At 35.5% G+C, this 18,342-nt stretch overlaps 1 protein-coding gene across 1 annotated transcript in view; it reads right to left on the bottom strand.

The window, feature by feature from the left end:
- The window catches only part of SPATA17 (spermatogenesis associated 17), a gene marked incomplete at its 5' end in the record, with an annotated part of 93,513 nt that overhangs the window by 22,321 nt on the left and 52,850 nt on the right, over positions 1-18,342 (bottom strand). The window contains 3 exon segments of the mRNA XM_080341632.1: positions 863-998; positions 9,516-9,667; positions 14,880-15,083. Coding sequence (XP_080197758.1) covers positions 863-998; positions 9,516-9,667; positions 14,880-15,083 — 492 coding nt within the window.

The raw sequence follows: 18,342 nt of genomic DNA, 5'->3' as shown, positions 1-18,342 counted from the left end.
CAACCTATGCAAGTGCTCTGTCACCCTCACAGTGTGAGAGGACCCTGTCTCTCTCTTCTTCATTTCTTCCTATCAGGTGCTCATACACATGGATAAGATCTCCATTGAGCCTTCTCTTCTCCAGGCTGAGGAGTTCCAGCACTCTCAGCCACTCCTCATAAAAAGCTGCTCCATCCTCTAGCTATCTTTGTGGCTCTGTGCTGCACTCTTTACCAAGTCCATTATCCTTCTTGTACTGGGAAATTTTAATGTGATTATGATACCTAATACAAATAGAAGTAATGCAAACATTACACAAACTCATGTTTGAACATGTTCTGTGTAAAATTACCTCTTGTAGCACTACAAAACCAGAAATATATTAGATGCTCCTGAGAAAGCAGGCAGTTTAATGAGACTTTCTTAAAATAAAAGAAGTGCCTCTTCACTACTTTTTAGAATTTTCCAAAGAATGTAAGCAGTAAAATATTTTGTTATTTTTGACAAGGTCTTGCCATAATTTTCTGAAGGTTTAGCTTAATGTGGAAGAAAAAATACGCAACCTCTCCTAAAGCAGAAAAGGCAATACACATAGAACAAAATTTTGCAAAACTTATATAACCAAAGCTGTACTTAATCGGGCTTTTAAAAATCATAAGTTGGAGACATGTTGAATTTCCTCAAATTGAACTTACCAGAAAGAGGGCCAAAGAAGCCTGGCATCTCATCAAATTGGCTCTATGTGATTTTATAACATGCTAGAAAGATTCCCATTGGATTTTATGATCTCTGGATCAGGCCCAACTTCACTTAGTTCTAATAAAATAACTATTTCATTAGTAATAGAATAGTAAACTATGCTTTAATTTTTACAGTGACTTACCTTGCCTGCTATCCACTTCTTAGGCTGTACTTCTCGGAAGTGTTTAATTCCATAAGTTTCTTGGCCATATTTGCCTGACCTACAAATTGATGGGTCATACTTCTCATTTTTATGATATGAAGAAAATGGTAGAAATCTGAAATTCAAAAACATTTAAAAATCAGTTATTCTTTACTCTAGATGCTACAGGATTGATGTAAATCATAGATACCAGCACTACAGGAGGTGACATGGACATGAGTTCCTCCTTTTTTCCAGTGCTTTCTTAACGTTCCTTCTCAGTATTTTGAGAGGATTACTGCAATTTATCCTATAGCTGCTTTTAAATTAAACTTGGAGCAATGAGATATAGAGTTTCACCAGGATTAAATGAAGACTTTCTGTACAAAGATATAACCCAGTTCACTCGCATTATTAGACTATTACTTTGGCTGTATCTGCACTACCAGCTGGTGTGATGTGAAGAGAGAATGACTGGGGTTCAATTTGCTGGAATCTTCATGTTGACATCTCACATCTTAGCAGGCAGAGCAGCCTGTGCCAGCGCTCGGTGGGAAGCACACACCATTCACAGGTGTGGAGCTCATTGCTGGATAACTTACATCCACTTTACAAGCCATGTAGGACCCCAACACATAACCTCAACATGATCATTCCATCAGATGGATCAGGATGTCCTAACTGTCCTGGGCAGCAACAGGTTTTCTGGGTAGGATCCACAGCAAACTGTATGTAGGAAGCTGAAAGACACCTTATCTTAAAGGATCTGCATGAGAGCCTACAAAGATGTCTTAGTTCCACCTATTTCAGTTTGCAAGCAAGCAGGCACATTTTTATAAAAAGTAAGATCTTGTGAATTAAGCTTATTGGTGCTGGTATTCTGAAAAAAAATAACATGCATTCTTTATTCTACAAATATAGGAAAAATTATTATACAATACAATTAGAAATATGTGCATCAGAAGTTTAAAACATCATTTTAACTGCCATGACAACAGGTAAAATTAATTAAAATCTTTTCCTAGTTGAAAGCTTTTCAGGATCCAGAGTCCCTGTAAGAGTCATATAGCCAAACAAGTTTCTGATAAAGATGGGGATTAAAATACCTTTCTTTGTATCTCAGTTGATACAGACTCAGAAAATTATTTGTTTGGACTAATTGATCCATCAGCAACTGTTTGAGTATTGTTTATTTTTTAAAAAGCAAACAAACGTAAAAACAAACAAACAAAAACAAAACAAAAAACACAGCAACAAAAATCCCTGTCTGTCCACTTCATAAAAATAAACTATTTTAGAATCTGGCCAGCTATCTCAATTTATTTTATCAAGTACCACAAATGTTATGTAAAGTTAGCGAAATAAAAATACTGAGTTAGCAGACTTTTAAATTATACAAAGCTATAGGAGCATGTGTATACTCATGGGAATGGGTACTCTCACATAAGACAGATTATGGTACTTGTAATGCTAATTTGCACGTGGGATGGACATCACACACACACAAAAATTAATGTGGCCCCAGTGTCCCAGAGAATACATTGAAGGTGCTGTGAGCCGGCTGCTCCACTTGCAGTTTTTATCACTTCTGAATTGCATTTTAATAGTACATTTTTCTTTTGTTCAGACATGAAAGAAAATTGGCTTTCTCAGGGGACTGGATAGCTGAGAAGACAACGCTAGCAGTTTAGGGATTTGCCCATATATGCACAGAATTTAGTTGAGCCATAGCATTCATAATTAAATATGAATACTATGTCTGTAAAATTTACACACAAAATGGCAAAAAAATCTTGAGGAAAGTAGAAGATAAGGTAAATTACTACGGTTTCCTCAATAAAATTTCCTACACAGAGGTTTTGATTTTACTGTGTATCAGCTAATCTTTGCCTTTTTGGCAAAGAAGTAATCTATGTTCTACCATGATTCCAAACAAAAAAAATACATATATTGTAACACCTAAGACACAACTAAAAGTATGTTCTACATGTAGTTTAGCATAAATGTGATCTTCTACATTCTGCTGCATATCTCCTCTAAGATCATCAACTGGAGTATGTGCCATGCAGCCTGGAATGTATGTCTTTGGCTGAGTGAAAAATTAAAAAAAAATAAAAATCATTAAAAAAAAATCAATTATGAATTTTTAACGAAGAACATTGAACAATATGAAAATATTAAGACTGAAATGAATGAACACTAAAGATAGGGTATAATTATATAAAGTAGTCTAAAGTATAAACTTTTTTCTTCTTCTTCTGTCTCCAGTTCTGCTGTCAGAGCAGGTGGGCAGATCCTTATAGCAATAATGATCTAACTACAAGAAAGGATCATATGCTTGCAAATTCAATGTCCATTTAAAACAGTAATTTTTATTACTCTATGTGAATAAGTAATTAAAAAGAACATTAAAACATTTTTTCTGTTAAGTAGGGTAACCAAATTAATGGGAGTCATACAAAAGTCATTATACCCCCACAACCAATAATAATAGTAAAAAGCAATAGCACTGCAAAACACTTTAGTCATGGCATTGTGTTCTGCAGCTCTATATATACACCTGACACAGCTTTTCCCCAAATTAATGGCAGTATGTGCTCTGAATGTGACAGAAGGAGTGATGGAAGGAGAAGAAAATTAAAGCCAGACAATGGTATGCCATCATTATCAACTGCATAAGTTTAGACCTCAATAGTTTTTTTCCACTAAAAGCTCACTCAGAGGATTCCTACATCTGGGATTCAGATTTTTCTTGTGATTTAAATGTAGATTCAGAAATTCTTAAAGGTTTTCATTAAATATGACAGAGACAGAAGTAGCAGGATCAAAGAAGAACTGAATTGTGAGAAGAGATTGATGTTATATTCTGCCATAAAACAGAGTCAGTATAAGCTAAGCCTTTCCCATGTTGGTGATCTCATGGGAGGTGAACTTCCTTAAAGAAATAAATTAAAAAATGAAAAATTATTTTGTTTCACCCATGACAAATCCTTGAATGAGAGATGTGCCAAAGAACACATTCAAGACAAGGAGGAAAGAGTTGGAAGAAGAAATGGGAAACCATCTCAAGTTCCACAAGTAGCAGTACTACACATACACAGCCTGAGGGAGGAGGAGGACCAAAGCTGGCCATGTCACTGGTAATGAAGGCCAGCTGCACTGTTGCCAGGACCACATTATGTTGAACCTAATTAGTGTAAAAAGACCTAGAAGTCTCAACTTAGTAGCCAGTTATGGACCTGACAGCCGCTGGTGGTGTGTATTTAAATTTCAAAAGATAGCCTAGATTTTTGTTGTTAATGAAGATAAAAATTGCTTTCTCTCTCCCTTCACTCATCCTATCTTGTATCTCCTTGCTGGATTAATTTCATCTTTCTAAACCTTCTTTTTTGCCACATTTTTATCCCCTCATGATCTTTCTTTGTGCATTCCTCACTTACCAGTTCTTCCCTTCATTCTGTCTCTTTTATTGTAATATCTCTCACTATTGCAACAGGAGATGGAAGAGGCCTTTGAGACACCGAAGGCTTTTCAGTTGGATTGATTGAGATGATGGCAGCAACAGTTGGTACTGGGCTCTGGTGTCTATGGCAATGTGAGAGGAGAGAGCAACAGCACGAATGGGTAGAGGATTTGTCAGGTCCACCATTTACTGCTGGGCAGCAGCATCTCAGTGCTATGTGGTACCCACCAACAGGACACAGTTCAGAGGAATTCACTTTTTCTTTAACTTAAAGGCAGCAAAAAAAAACCAACAACAGAGTGGTCCTTCAGTACATTCTCTGGACCTGCCCAAGAGGCAAAATCCCAGCAGTCCAGCAGTGCAAGAACATAACCCTGGTACCAAAAATGCTTCAATCTTGACCCAGGCTTCTGAGAAAGAACTGTCAGTAGATCTGATGCCAGACACACTGCACTAACAGGGCACAATAAGAGATACTAAAACCAGAGAACTAAGAGGAATATTCTGCTTCCGTGGTTTGTCAAACTTTCATAATATTTGCATGCACTGTACATTTTTGTAATTTAGTAGTAGAAATACAACCAAAATCTTAACTCTAGGTGTGTGATAGTGGTGTTAGATTTTTATCTGACGTGGTTCTATGCAATAGCTATTCAATTCCTTGTTGCCTTCATTTAATTCAAATAAAACTATTTTATCTCCTTTGAAGAAGACAATGAACAATTAGCTCCAAAGAAACTCTGCTTCTCTATTGGGAAGATGTGAATCTTTTTTCTTTTTTTTTTTCCTTTAAATGAAACAGGAAATTAATGTTAAGCTTTCAAATTTGGGTTATAGCTGAAGTAATTTTTTCATCAAATCTAACAGTGCCTCTCTTTTCACTCCAGGAACAAAGGAAGAAGCATAGTGGTTTTCTACAGCAAAACGACTGCAACAAGCAGCCATTATTTAGTTCATAATGAGTGTATACTAAAATCAAATTGTTATTTACAAAAACAGATTGTTTTACTTAATATATCTAGTCAGATTACCTTTATGGAAATATTTTTTGGTATAAGAAAGTTATTTTGGGTGCATTATTACAAATATTTTCTACAGTAATAATCTAAATGTATACTTTTTCAATAAACTATCAATCACTTTTATCCTAACATCAGTAAATCTAAGAATTCTCTGACTGTTTTCATTTAACCCCTGTCAGAGGTAATATGAAGTGGTAACGAAAACATACTCTAGTTCTTGTAGGAAAAGAGATTTCTTCTGCAGCAAATTCCGGAACTTCTTAATTATACACAGACTTATTATCTGTATCCCCAGTGTTATAAAGTAGCAGAACTTCATTAGAAAAATTAAGATGGAAAAATGAAGGCGCTACTTTGTAAATTTCCAGTGGAAATTAGCTGGAAGAAGCAGAGGAATACTGGATCAAAAGAGGGTAATCATGCTTAACTGTGCCCTAGAGCACCCGCATGTATAATACGATTTGCACAGTAACTACCTCTCCTATTACTGCTTGTTTGGAGTATTCTGTGTTAATGGGGTTAGCTAATTTAGTATTTTAACTTAAAAAGACTCTGCTGATTAATAAATGTTGCACACTGTGGTAGTAATTAAAATAAATGGAAGAGTTACAAATAGAAGTTGAATTGTTAAGAAAACATTATCTGAAAATATATGATAATCCCTGTTTATCATAACACAATAACAGTCCAGAAAATATGCAAATTACTGAAGTTGCAAAGCATGTGAAAAACTAACTATAATTTGAAAAAAGTTTTCAGATATGTTGCATTTGTCTGACATAAAATGTAGCAGCTGTTTTCACTACAGCTAAGTCAGAAATACAGTAAAATATCTTATAAATGTAGAAATAAAGATTTTTTTAAATCTTAACTCTTATCAAAGTGACTTGCTTTTAAATTTTATTGCCACTCAAAACACTGGTGCTCCCCAAGTACAGAGCTTATTTAGACCATTAACTTCTCTGTAAGTGTACCTTTCATCACCATGCTGTGCAGCATGGAAGCACCTGAGCTGGTTCTAAAGGAAACCATTATCTTGTTGAGAAACAAGCCCATGAGGAGCTTGGTGCTGCAATGTCCGCACAGCACATGAGAGGCAGGGTGTGCAAACATTGCACGCTGCTGCACATGAGTTGAACCAGTGTGCTCAGGACTAGCAGATCTCCAGTATAGTTTGCAGCACGGACGCAGCCAGAAACTCAGATGCCTTGCCTGTTGTCACACCAGAAGACTACAATAAATCAGGAAACCTCAGCCTTACACTATTGCTGCTTTAACCCTATTCTATCAACGAATCACAACTCATTCTGATGTATGTTGACTTTATAAAGATGTTTAAGAGTATACTTTGAAGCACAAGGCATATCACGCGAGACAGATTTCAGCTAAGTTAATGAAAATAATTTACATTTTTGTTCTATGGAAAATTAGGCCAGCATGCAGCTGCATGCAACTGAGTAAAGAACTTTTCATGCTTAGTGATCTAAATCTGTTGGATCCAGCAGTCAGTGTCTCAAACTAGACACTAGTTTATTAAGTGGCCATCCCAAAGGAGTTCAATTGTCATTCCTATCCAAGCTGAGGGGCAAATCACTTCATTTGTATGAAAAATAGCACAATACGGCAGTAACAGCTTCAATTACATGAGAAAAAGGAATCGTTCTTATTAGGCTAGATTATCCAGTTGCTCCATCATTACAAAATAGGAAATTACAGCCGTTGCTGTAAGTAAGCACAACATTCTCTCTCATTTGTACTGCTTCCGCCTGCCTCAAACTCTCTGACAACTTTTTCAATTATTTCTGTGTTTTAATCAGAAGCCAAGACTTTCTTAGAGCTTGAAACACTTAGAGAAAACACATTAACATTTTTAAGAACCCTGATAATCAGAGGTGAGTGAGAATTATGAATATTGTTGGAAACTGCAGGTATACCGACATTTTTTTTAGGAGATATCACACAATACTCACTCTGGAAATACACACATCAAGGATTCAGTTTGTCATTTTACGCAAACACCAGCTTTTTTGACAAATACCATATACTTCTGCTGTTCATTCTCTCCGTATTTTTCTAAAATAAAAGAATAATCAGCACAGGAAGCACTACCAGGAAGAAATACAGTCCCAAAGTACACAATTACATAGAAAGAGATGGAAATTTGTCAATTCGTAATAGACACTGCTGAGAAAAGACTACTGTAGAACCAGAGTAACCCTTTGCTGACTCCTCCCTGGAGACCGGCATTCCACACCGCAGCTGCAGCATTATTGGTGAGCGTTAGTCCTGACAATGACCTGCAACTCTGCCATCACCTTTTCAAGGTTACAGATGTGACCCTTGCACAGTTGGTTGAATATGAAGAATAAACGGAATGATCGCAGCCTGAAAATGTATAATACACTATGCATTTAACGTGCATAAAGCTGAGAATCATTGGTGTTAGGACATTTCTTCTGTGTGTTAAGTATGGCACTAAATACTTCCTTACCCATAAAGTAAATAAAGACCCCCGATCAATTAATATCTGTCAAAGTTGGAGACTCCAAATTTAAACTTTTCATGACCAAAGCTTCACAATTCGATCATTGAAGAGTCAGTGAAATATGCATTACAAGATCTGATCTTCATAAAAATGTTGACACAGTAAAGTCTGGAAAAACCTCATCAAACAAAGACTGGGCAATATAGCCATGCCTGTAAATGCAGGATATCATCTGTTTTCACGTGGAATGTATCCATCAAAACTTATTCACTGAAAAGAACATTTTAAATGTGAGGTAGAACATTAATTATTACCTAGTGGAGTTTTGGCTGTTTGGTTTGGGTTTTTGTTTGTGTATTTGTTTGTGGTTTGTTTTGGTTTTTAATTTCAGTGGCAGAAGCTAGAAACAAAGATGTTTAAAAAGGCCCAGATTTAAGCTGAGATGTGAAAGTTAAGTTGCTTCCCTCTCACTCCAATAAATTAAAAAATACAGAGAAGAATGTAAAACTGAAATACATTTTTACTTCTAACTTACCTCAGTGATGTTTTTGGCATGAAAGGAATACAGAGCACTATATCTCATTTTTTGTCACCAAATATAAAAACTAACATTGCCTGCAAGTGGAAAAGTAGCCAAACTAATATATTTTTTTACTTTCAAGACTGGTTTTGACTAGAATTTCCATTTAAAGTCACTGTTAAATCAGGGAAAATGTGAGGAAAATAATCCAACAATAAAAACATAAAAGCCAGATCATCTAAATGCAATCGATTCTGGTATTCTTAGTCACAGTCCAGAAGCTGACACAGATCAAAGATGGCAAAACATCATGTTCCAGTGAATCAGTGGATCACAGGCTGCTCATGAGGAAGAGCGATTCCTTTCTGTCCTGAATTCTGGTATTAAAGTGCCGGAGGATTGCCAAGAACAGTGAATTCAAGGGAAAAGTTGACAAAACATCTTTTTTTTTCTAGTTAACTACAAAGCCAGAGGGGGTGACCTAACAGTCTTTTAATATCATTGGACAAAAGAGTATTATAATGACAAGAAAATAATTGGAAATATTTGGCAATAGCCTTAAATCTGTTGGGGTGGATTCTGTCTGTATTTGGGATAGAAGGGAAAAGAACTGGCCTGTCTGACACTATTACAGATGCTATGGCTTAGGAAACTGCCTCAAAGATGATTACAGTTTTTGCATCATGTTCTAACATGTGCAACATATGCTCCTTTCCCTTCCAAGTGAGCTTTGGTGGTCTACTGGGAGAGAAAGCAAGTCTCATTGGCATGCAAAACCATTTTTTCCTCCCATAGTCTGTAAAATCCCTGAATACTAAGACTGAAACAGTATTTTTTTCCTTGGCAAGGTACATGTGGCAAAACAGAATTTGCATTTGTTTTCTCGTTTCCCATTAAACACATCTGTTGCATCACATATTATTACAAGTTCTTCTATAGATTCATGGATATGGATGGCACATGTCACACAATTACAAGATAGGGTCTCTGCCCTGAACCATTTATAATCTAAGGACACAGAATTTAGAAGTGTGTACATAGAATGTTTGCTCGTAAGCTGTCAGGTTTGACATTTTGTTTTGTCAGGCATGAAAGGTTTCTGAAAGCAACGGAATAAAGAAAACATTCCCATAACAATATAAGAAAAAAAACAAAGAACTTACTCATTGTCATGTACATGGTTTCGCCATTCCTCCATTTTCATTTCCTCTCTGGCCTTCTCTAGTGGTGAATTGATTGATGCTGCCACTCGCAAGGTTGGTTCCAAAGGCTTGTAGCGCTGCCGCAATACTTCAGCAGTATCGCGGAAAGGCCCCTGAAAGGTATAGGATAATGTGTTTTATTGTGGGGTTACAGTTCTTTTCTTTGCTTCTTTTATTCATGACACATCTGCATTGAAAGAGGACACAAAATGTCTGGGAAGTGTAGCACGACTTTTCTTCCAAAATAATTAAAGCAGTTCATTTGGATAGAGAGTTACAGACAACACAAAGGTTGATAACATGCTATAAAGCTCCAAAGAGATGATGAGAAATGTGCACTCCAGATTTATTTAGCTAGTAACAAATATTTATTATTTAAAACAATATATTGTTAAAACTGATTAGGAAAAGTTAGTTTTTCCTTAGAAAAAAAATATTGCTTAAATAAAATCTGATAAGTATTAACTGTATCTAGATTCTGCTTAAGCAGTAAGCTTTAGTCTTTTCATTTTCCTGGGATAAATAATGTTTTACCTTAAAGAACACACTCTTTTCAATTTAACTTTAAAGCTACCTGGAAGGGAACTTAATGCATGACTTAAGATATAATTCTTTTAACGCAATTCTAACTAATGACTTCAATAACATAGGTGTATAGTCCATTTTTGAAAAGTCTAATTCCACATTAATTGCACAATTCTTAAAAAAAAAGCTCATAAATCTTTTACAAGCCTCACTCTATATGCACATATATATATATATATATTTTTTTTTTTTTTTCCAGAGTATATTTTAAATAATTGATCATACCAGCATCTACCTTTTAACAACACAGATAAATAGCAGCAGGAAGTCCTTTTCTGTGTAGTCAAAGTGACAAATCTTACGTCTTGTTTTTAGTACTAACCAGTAAGAACTTACCTGGAGTATAATGAGTGCAGTATTATGCTCAGGACAGATTAGTGGCAACTTTGGATTTAGAAGTGTTGTTAATTATTTTTTATTCTATTTTCATCTTTGTTGATCCTGCAATGAACTAGTGAAACCTCCTGAAACTATGAACAAAGAACCGTAATAACAGCCTTTATTCTTAAAGATATCCTTCTTTAAATAGGTTATCACTAACAAGTCACAGCTGGAGTTACCGCAAGCACTGAGTGAAGACTGTGAGGCTAATAAAAAGAAATGATTCACGCCTCATTTATGTTCACTTATGTTTTACATTAATAGAAACCAATAATAGGAACCAGTTACCATAAAAGTCATGGACCGTAAATAACACAAATGGCAAATAAGTATCATCTAGTACTTTTCACAGCTGGACAGGAGGATTGCTATATTTGAAAGTAGTTAATGGATTTTTACAGGAACTTTACTTTTTAAAGGCACAGCATCATGGTGTGGAGATTTCTTTAAAGGTCCTAGCAAGCAAGTGAACATAGTATTTACACATCTTGCAGATATTTTCTTGCTTCTACTTTCTAAGTTTGCATAAAATAATATATTCATTTAATATGACCACAATAAGTCTTTAAAAACAGAATGAAAAGCATCATTGCCTGTGAAAGAATAATCAACGCAAGAATAGGTCATTAAAACCAAAACCCAGTGTTCTAGGAAAACATCATCTCATGATCAAGTTATAAAAAAGTTGAAAAATGACAATAAAAAATGAATAGTCTGTATTGCAAGATATTTACATGAAGTTTATGTAAGGAGCAAAGAAGAAAGAAATACACTATTGTCAAATAATATGAAGATAAATATGTTTGCTTTTAGAAAATAGTCTTTCAGGATATTGTATTTCTTCTTCATTGTAAAATATTGACTCACCAGGGTAAGGACCAAGTCAGATATGCAAGCAGGGATTTTTTGCCTTCTCTAATGTCTAAAATCTTCTAACTCGTTCTCAATCCATAGTTCAAATGAAATTAAAAGTTCAACTAGTAGTGGAAGGAGGGGAGAAAGAATGTAACTAAATAAAGATCTCTCAAAGCAGGTGGTGTGATCACTAACAAAAGTGGGATATATATGTTAGTATATTAAGATAATTCTAAACTTTTCCCACAGATTTTTCCTTTTCTCTGGATCATGTATTTGAAGAAACTTACTTAGCAATAGGCACCTAAGGAATATATCTAAGATGACAAGACCTTTAAAAAATCCATTTACCTTTCTGCATTTTACAAGATGAACTTTAGATTTGTGGAATCTGTGGTAAAATGGTGCTTACAAATGTTTAGAAACTGGAAGTGCCTGCAACCATTTCAGGTGTCCTGCCTCAAAACAGAAATTTCCTCATGAGATCAGGCTAAGGAAAGGCAGAGAGGGAGTCAACCAACAATTTTCACCCTGAAAGCAACTCAGGCATCTCTCTGTTTTCTGTTTGGAATTTGTACTGAGTAGCATAAATCTTCTCAGTACTGATTGAGCTGCAAAGTAAAGGTTAGCAGATAGACATTCTTACTACTTTACCATAAAATCAGAAACTTATTATAAAAATTATTATGTACATGAAATCATATGTACTTCACTGCCCCCACTGCAGAACAACTAACAGCATGCAAAACCCCCTAAAATGGCAATGTGCTTCTGTTATTAATGCTTTTTAATGAACAGATGACTAATTTTAGCATTAACTGTGTTTCCATCAAACTGTAATTCTAGTTAACTCAGTAATAAAAATGATAAATTTAACTGATGTATAAGCATCAGTAAAAACCTTTCTTTTAAATACACTATCTGACACACACAGAGCTTACCTATAAAATACTAAATACCCACTTCCCTAAAAGAAAGCCAGTAGACAGTTAATTTTTGTTCTTTTAAACATTTATAATCGACATTCTCATATAAAATATCCGACTTGGCGAGCAATACAAATTTTAGATACCTGAAAGAACAGTGAAGTAATAAGTGACTCACAGTGGGCCAGATAGATATTAGAAAAAGAAGATTGGTGCCAAAAAGTGTTACCACAGAGAACAGGGACTCAAGTATATCTAGTAATTAAATTCCTTATTGTCACACCAGACAACTTTCAGGATGATGGTTTCTGATGGGTTTTCATTTCCAGCTGTTTCATCGGCTCAAACCAGTGTCCTTTTCTTAGACGCACAACCCTAAATTGTCAAAGTGTTGTGCAGGGATTTAGCCGTGTGACTCCCATTAACATCAATAAGAGTCACGCAGCTAAATCCACGTGCTGTGCTTTGAAAATTTACCCCACAGTCTACATCCCAGGGTGCTGAAAGGATTAAAGTATTATATAGTAAATTCCCTCTTTGAGGTGCAGAAAATAAACAGAACTCTTCTGGTTTGTTCTAAAAGGCTATCTGTGCACGGCTGCTGTGTGTGCATCTGAACTTAGAAAGGTCTATAAAATACTCCAGTATCCAGTAAAACAGTTCTGTAAGAGCAGCTTAACAACAGAAAACCTCTGAGTTCTCTCTTTGTTTAAAAATCATGATTTCTGTACCATGTCCACTGGGCAAAATCTGCCCCTCTACCCTGAGAGACAGTGCGTTCAGTCACATCCCACTGAAGGACTGTCATAGCCGCTTTGGTCCCAGATGGTAAAGCTATAATGTCATATTTATCTCAACTCCAAACTCCCTGATCACTCAAACTGTTTATTGTCTCAGGCTTTGTCTTGATTCTGGTAGGAGTCAACAAGTTCACTCGATGAGGAAGTTCAAGCAGTCAAGGTGAGGAGAACATAAGGAGGGAAGGACAGAGGTGGAGAACAGCCCTGAAGCTGATCCTTACTGTTTTAAGCCATGGATCTCTGTGTGGCTCATCTCCTCCAGAGGCATTCTGGCAGGCTTGCATCTCCTTCTTGTGATCTAACTCAATTGTCTCTGCCTTCATGTCCCACCACCAATTCAGACTCATCCTGCCATGGACAAGTCAGTCATGACATAAAGGGGACAAAATAGCCTCTTCTGTGTGGGTTAGCCAGTACGTCCATGGCTGTCCCCACTGAAGAACAATGTGGATGCAATTAATAAACCACAGGTTTTTATTATTAATATTATTATTTGTGGCAGATGGCATGCATACACATCATTTGAACCCAGCAATTGTTCAGACTTAAGACTGTGTACGGATCACTTCTACCAAGGGTTTTAATAATATAGTAAAAATAAATGTGTTGAGCTCGAGGTGTAAAATACCAATAAAGATATAATATACATTTCTTATCGTTCATTATTGTTACATTTCTGCTGCTAAATCAGTGAAAGTTACTGAGAAGAACTCTTTTAGAAGCATTGTTTTTCTAAATAAAATACGGAATAGACAATACAGGACAGAGTATCAAAAAAAATCTAAGACATTTTGAAGACATTGTGGTAAATCAAAGTCAAACTGGCACTGAAAGTGTATGTGTGAGCTAAGTAGAAGGTTCAGTAGAATGGGCAAACTGAAAAATTCTTCAGAATAGAAGGAAAGACAGAATACTTCTACCCCAAAAGCAATCGGATCAGACGTTTACTGGCAAAAGCTACATGTCATTGTATTTTCATCAAGTGAGGAACACAAAGGCCTCAAAAGTCTATCTGCTGTGTATATTGGGCATATTCTCAGCTGGTTTTGGTAATAAGGTGGCAAAACTTGTTTTATCATCTTGTGGGACTTTGACTCTGATGCATTTTTTCAGAGATCTCCATTACCTTACAGAAGAGGAAAAAAAGCTAACTGCAACAGATGTTGACATCAACTGAAATTAAAACTGAGATCATGACAGTTAAGAATGAGAGCTGGGCAGCTTGGTTGTGCTGTAGAACTAAATGTAGAAACTTTTGTAATTAAAGGTGACACACAGCTAGTGGACACAAAAGAGAAGGAACTACTCTGTACTGAGAGGATGTCACTTGGCCTTCATGTAGAAAACAAAAGAGGAAAAAGTTTCCACAATTCAGTAATTTGTCTGATTACCTTTATCTTATTTTTATTGATTCAAAATAGGAAATTAAGAACTATACCTCTATTGACTCATAATATTGATATTCGATTACATTAAGTCTTCCCTTTGAAATGTCAGAAATAACATTTTTTCTCCCAAAGGACAAAAGTAAAGTCTAAAGAATCATATTTCCCTGCTTTTGTGTACCACCAAGATCTCTTTTCCTTTAAGCCAAATCTGTTTCAAGGACTTTCTATCCTGAATGCAGGCACTAGATCTACATATTAAACCTAAATCCACAACTGGGAGTTTTGGAGTAGATGATCCTTATGGATCCCTTACCAACTCCAGATATTCTGTGATAATCTGTGATAAAAGATAGGAACAAAAGCTGCCTCAGAGTCGCTGAAAAATATTACCTGAGGTTTCTTTCTGCCAATAGGTGGCAGAGGCTCTGCTGTGGAAAAAGTCGGAGGCCTTCTACAGGTTGGCCAGTCATAGAGCTCTGAGGTGAAGGGACTCTTCATTTGCTGCCGTTTGTGGCTCAATGGCTTTGACTTCCGTAGCAGCAGTTCCATTGGATCTGGGGATTTTCTGAATGGTGAATTGTATATGCCTGCAATCTGAGCAGAAGATGGGGTTATCTTTGACTTCAACTAACTTAAAACACATTATTGTGTTCATTCTAGAAATAAAACCAATTAAAAAACAGTTTTACACAAAGTTTCATTTAATACTGATATGCGATAGATCTACAGTTTGAATGTATGTCAAGACATTGCATTACAGTTATAAAAGGGTTTAAACAGGATAATGCAATGTATAATCTGGATTTCAGCCCTTCAGATGTGTGTAACTTTCATTTTATGGAAGAAAAACCTCCTGTATCTCAAATCCATATTTTCTTTCAGTCACATTCAATCTTCTACCTTTCACAGCAGTAGTCAGTGCAACATGCCTGTCTTCCCTTAAAAAATAATAAAAAGTATACAAATTTGCATCTACTTTTAAAGGCAAACTATTATGGTTGTTTTGAAATTTAAAGTTTCATTAAAATTCCAATCTAAATTCATATACACCATACAAAATTACCTATTATTTCCAAACACACACTCCAAGAGTAAAATAAATGCTTATGCAAAGAAATAGAACTCTTGTCCCTTTAAACTCCCTGCAAGTTGACCCACAATGTGAACTAAGACAGTGGCAACTGTAGCATTTTAAAAAGTAAAAATGCATGATTAGTTAAGGGGAAATACAAAAAAAATTTATGGAATAACAAAAAACAATAATTGCTTCTTTCCAACGAAATGTTCACATTGAATTCCTTTAACTATTCAAATGTATTTATTTTTAATAGTATAAAACTTGTGAAAAACAAAAATTTACAATAAAAATTTGGAATTGTGAATTAAACTGACAGATTCACTCTTCACTGAATTTGATATTTCATTTTATGAGGATACATCACTAATTACATCGCTAGTGTGTTCTAATATAACAGTTACTAATATAAAGCATACATTGCAAATTCTGAACTAGTAATCTACATCATTAACAATCTGTGAATATTTGGCAAGTCAAAATTATGTGACAGACAGTTCCCAAATCATTCCTACAACTGTAGGGCTTTTATCAGTTGCATATAAACAATTCTCAAATAGACATATGTTAGTATACTGAATTAATTATGAACTGTTAAACATGAGAATTCCTATACCATATTGCACAAAGCCACTAAATCTCCTATGAAACAGACGATATATGCTTAAAATACACTTGGCAAAAATCAATTTAAAGATACTGAGTTGCTTTAAGGATAATTACATTTTCTGTAACAGTATACTTAGAGTATTCTTAAGACTTTTAAAGTAGATTTGCTTTTTTAAAATATATTGTCTTTTGCTTTTATCATAATTTTAATTGCTAAGAAGTATTGAATAAAAATAGGAAAAGAAATTAGCTTTGTGATCCAGGGAAAGTTACGGAAAAGAATAAATGTTTAAAATCTTGCATTTCTTCTCTGGAACACTACTGAGGACTCATGAGAAAACTAAGTAGAGCATCAGCCTCCTCATAAAGTATTAATCTCTTGGGGCTAAGAGGATTGTACACTCCCCAGTTAGTTCTTAGCATTTTTCATTAATATATGCTACTGGGGAGTTCTAATTTCTTGTGTTAAAACAGTTAACCAAGGCCCATATAAAACTTAGTGCTTTATGGTCAAAAATATTCAGAGATGGTAGCTTATTCAAAATACTGTTGGGTTATTCAAAATTTTATTGGCTATATTCTTCAACTCTGTAAGTGATCTGGCCCTAATTACAATTTATTCTGGCTCTCTGTTGTTCGTTCCCCTCTTAGTGCAAACCCTGTGAACTATTCCACTACATGTCTAAATGCATAATGGGAAAGAGGACATGAATAGAGATAAATGGTAGAAACATATGTATGCCAAACAACCCATGTTTGGTGCTTCAGCTCCTCAGGATGCCAAAGTAAAATGGCAGGGAACCACGCTTCAAATAGTCGGTAAGCAGAATTGCTGGAGTGAATGTGAAATTGTAGGTATGTATGGACTGTGAAATCTAGCTGCTTCTTGAACATTTGGTTCTACAAGTTTGGCTCTTACATAAACATCTCATAAAGTTACAGATCCTCCTAATGCTGTTATTATTTTTGTAGTATTTCATACATTGTCCTATTGCAGTTTTCTTTTCAGCCCAGTACCTTTTTGTTTGCAAATACTCAGTGACCTGTAAGCACTACAAAAACATAAGTTCCATATGTTGTCTCAGGCTTTACTGCACTGTTCCACATTGACTAGTACATTTACGTTATATACTTGTTACACAAGTTCTCTCAAATATGGTTAAGGTCTTCCATACAAATTAGATTCCATGTTGGAGATATACAAAGCAACTCCATCACATGGTCATGCTGGCTCTTCACCCATTAGTCCTACCATAGCCATTAGCTCTGCCCGTAGTCCGATCACTGAATTTTTGTCTTCATTCTGTAGATGACAGCAAAATAGAAAAGCAATTGCCTGTGACTACCATTTCTCCATTTCACTGAGCCACTCCTTGTATTTTTACTTTATCTTTTTCCACCCATTCCGATGCCACCTATCTTCAGCTGTTGTATCCTGCCTAATGTGGTGACTGTATTCTAGCCATGCCATGTGTCCCCAGCTAGTAGGAGAAACACACACGTATTTTATAGAAAACTACAATGTCACTGAACATGTAAATGTTTTTCAGAAGGAAAACATCTTTATGTGCACCGTAAGGAATCAGGATGATCTAGAATAAACCACTGTCACATAATGACAACTCTCTGAAGGTGGCAGGCATGGATTTGTGGATCAGCAGCATATCCTGATCAGGTCTGCATCTGCCCAAAATTTATACCCCTTTTTCAACCTTTTCTTTAAAAAAGAATATAAATAAAAAAACTGAAGAGCAAATTAAGTAGGAAATATTAACAACAACAACAAAAAAATCAATCTACAAAGCACAGGTTTGGGTTTTTTGTTTCCTCTTAGGGTGAGGTTGCTGGGTAGGAGGTGTTACATCATCTTAAATAATTTAGACATTTCCTCTGAAGAGTTACAGGCAAGAATAACTTTAAAATGTTGTGCTGTCTGGGCTCTGCTTTTGTCTGGCATTTCTTCTATTAGTCATACTTAAAGCAAATGTAAATGGCTCAATGAGTGTAATGGCTTTCTGAAACTTCATTTTACAATCTCTACTGAGATACCAAGTATATTCTACTTGACATTTATTTGTTTCAATGTTTGGCAGTAGAAAAAAATATAGTTTATAAAAAGTTCGAACACTGTGAGATGCTGCCAAATACTCCAAGGTGCACAAATAGGAT

This window comes from Nesoenas mayeri, assembly GCF_963082525.1.
Source record: "Nesoenas mayeri genome assembly, chromosome: 3".
Lineage (NCBI taxonomy): Eukaryota > Metazoa > Chordata > Aves > Columbiformes > Columbidae > Nesoenas > Nesoenas mayeri.
Note: the sequence above shows the minus strand (reverse complement) of the source record. Positions and strands in the feature narration are given on the sequence as shown.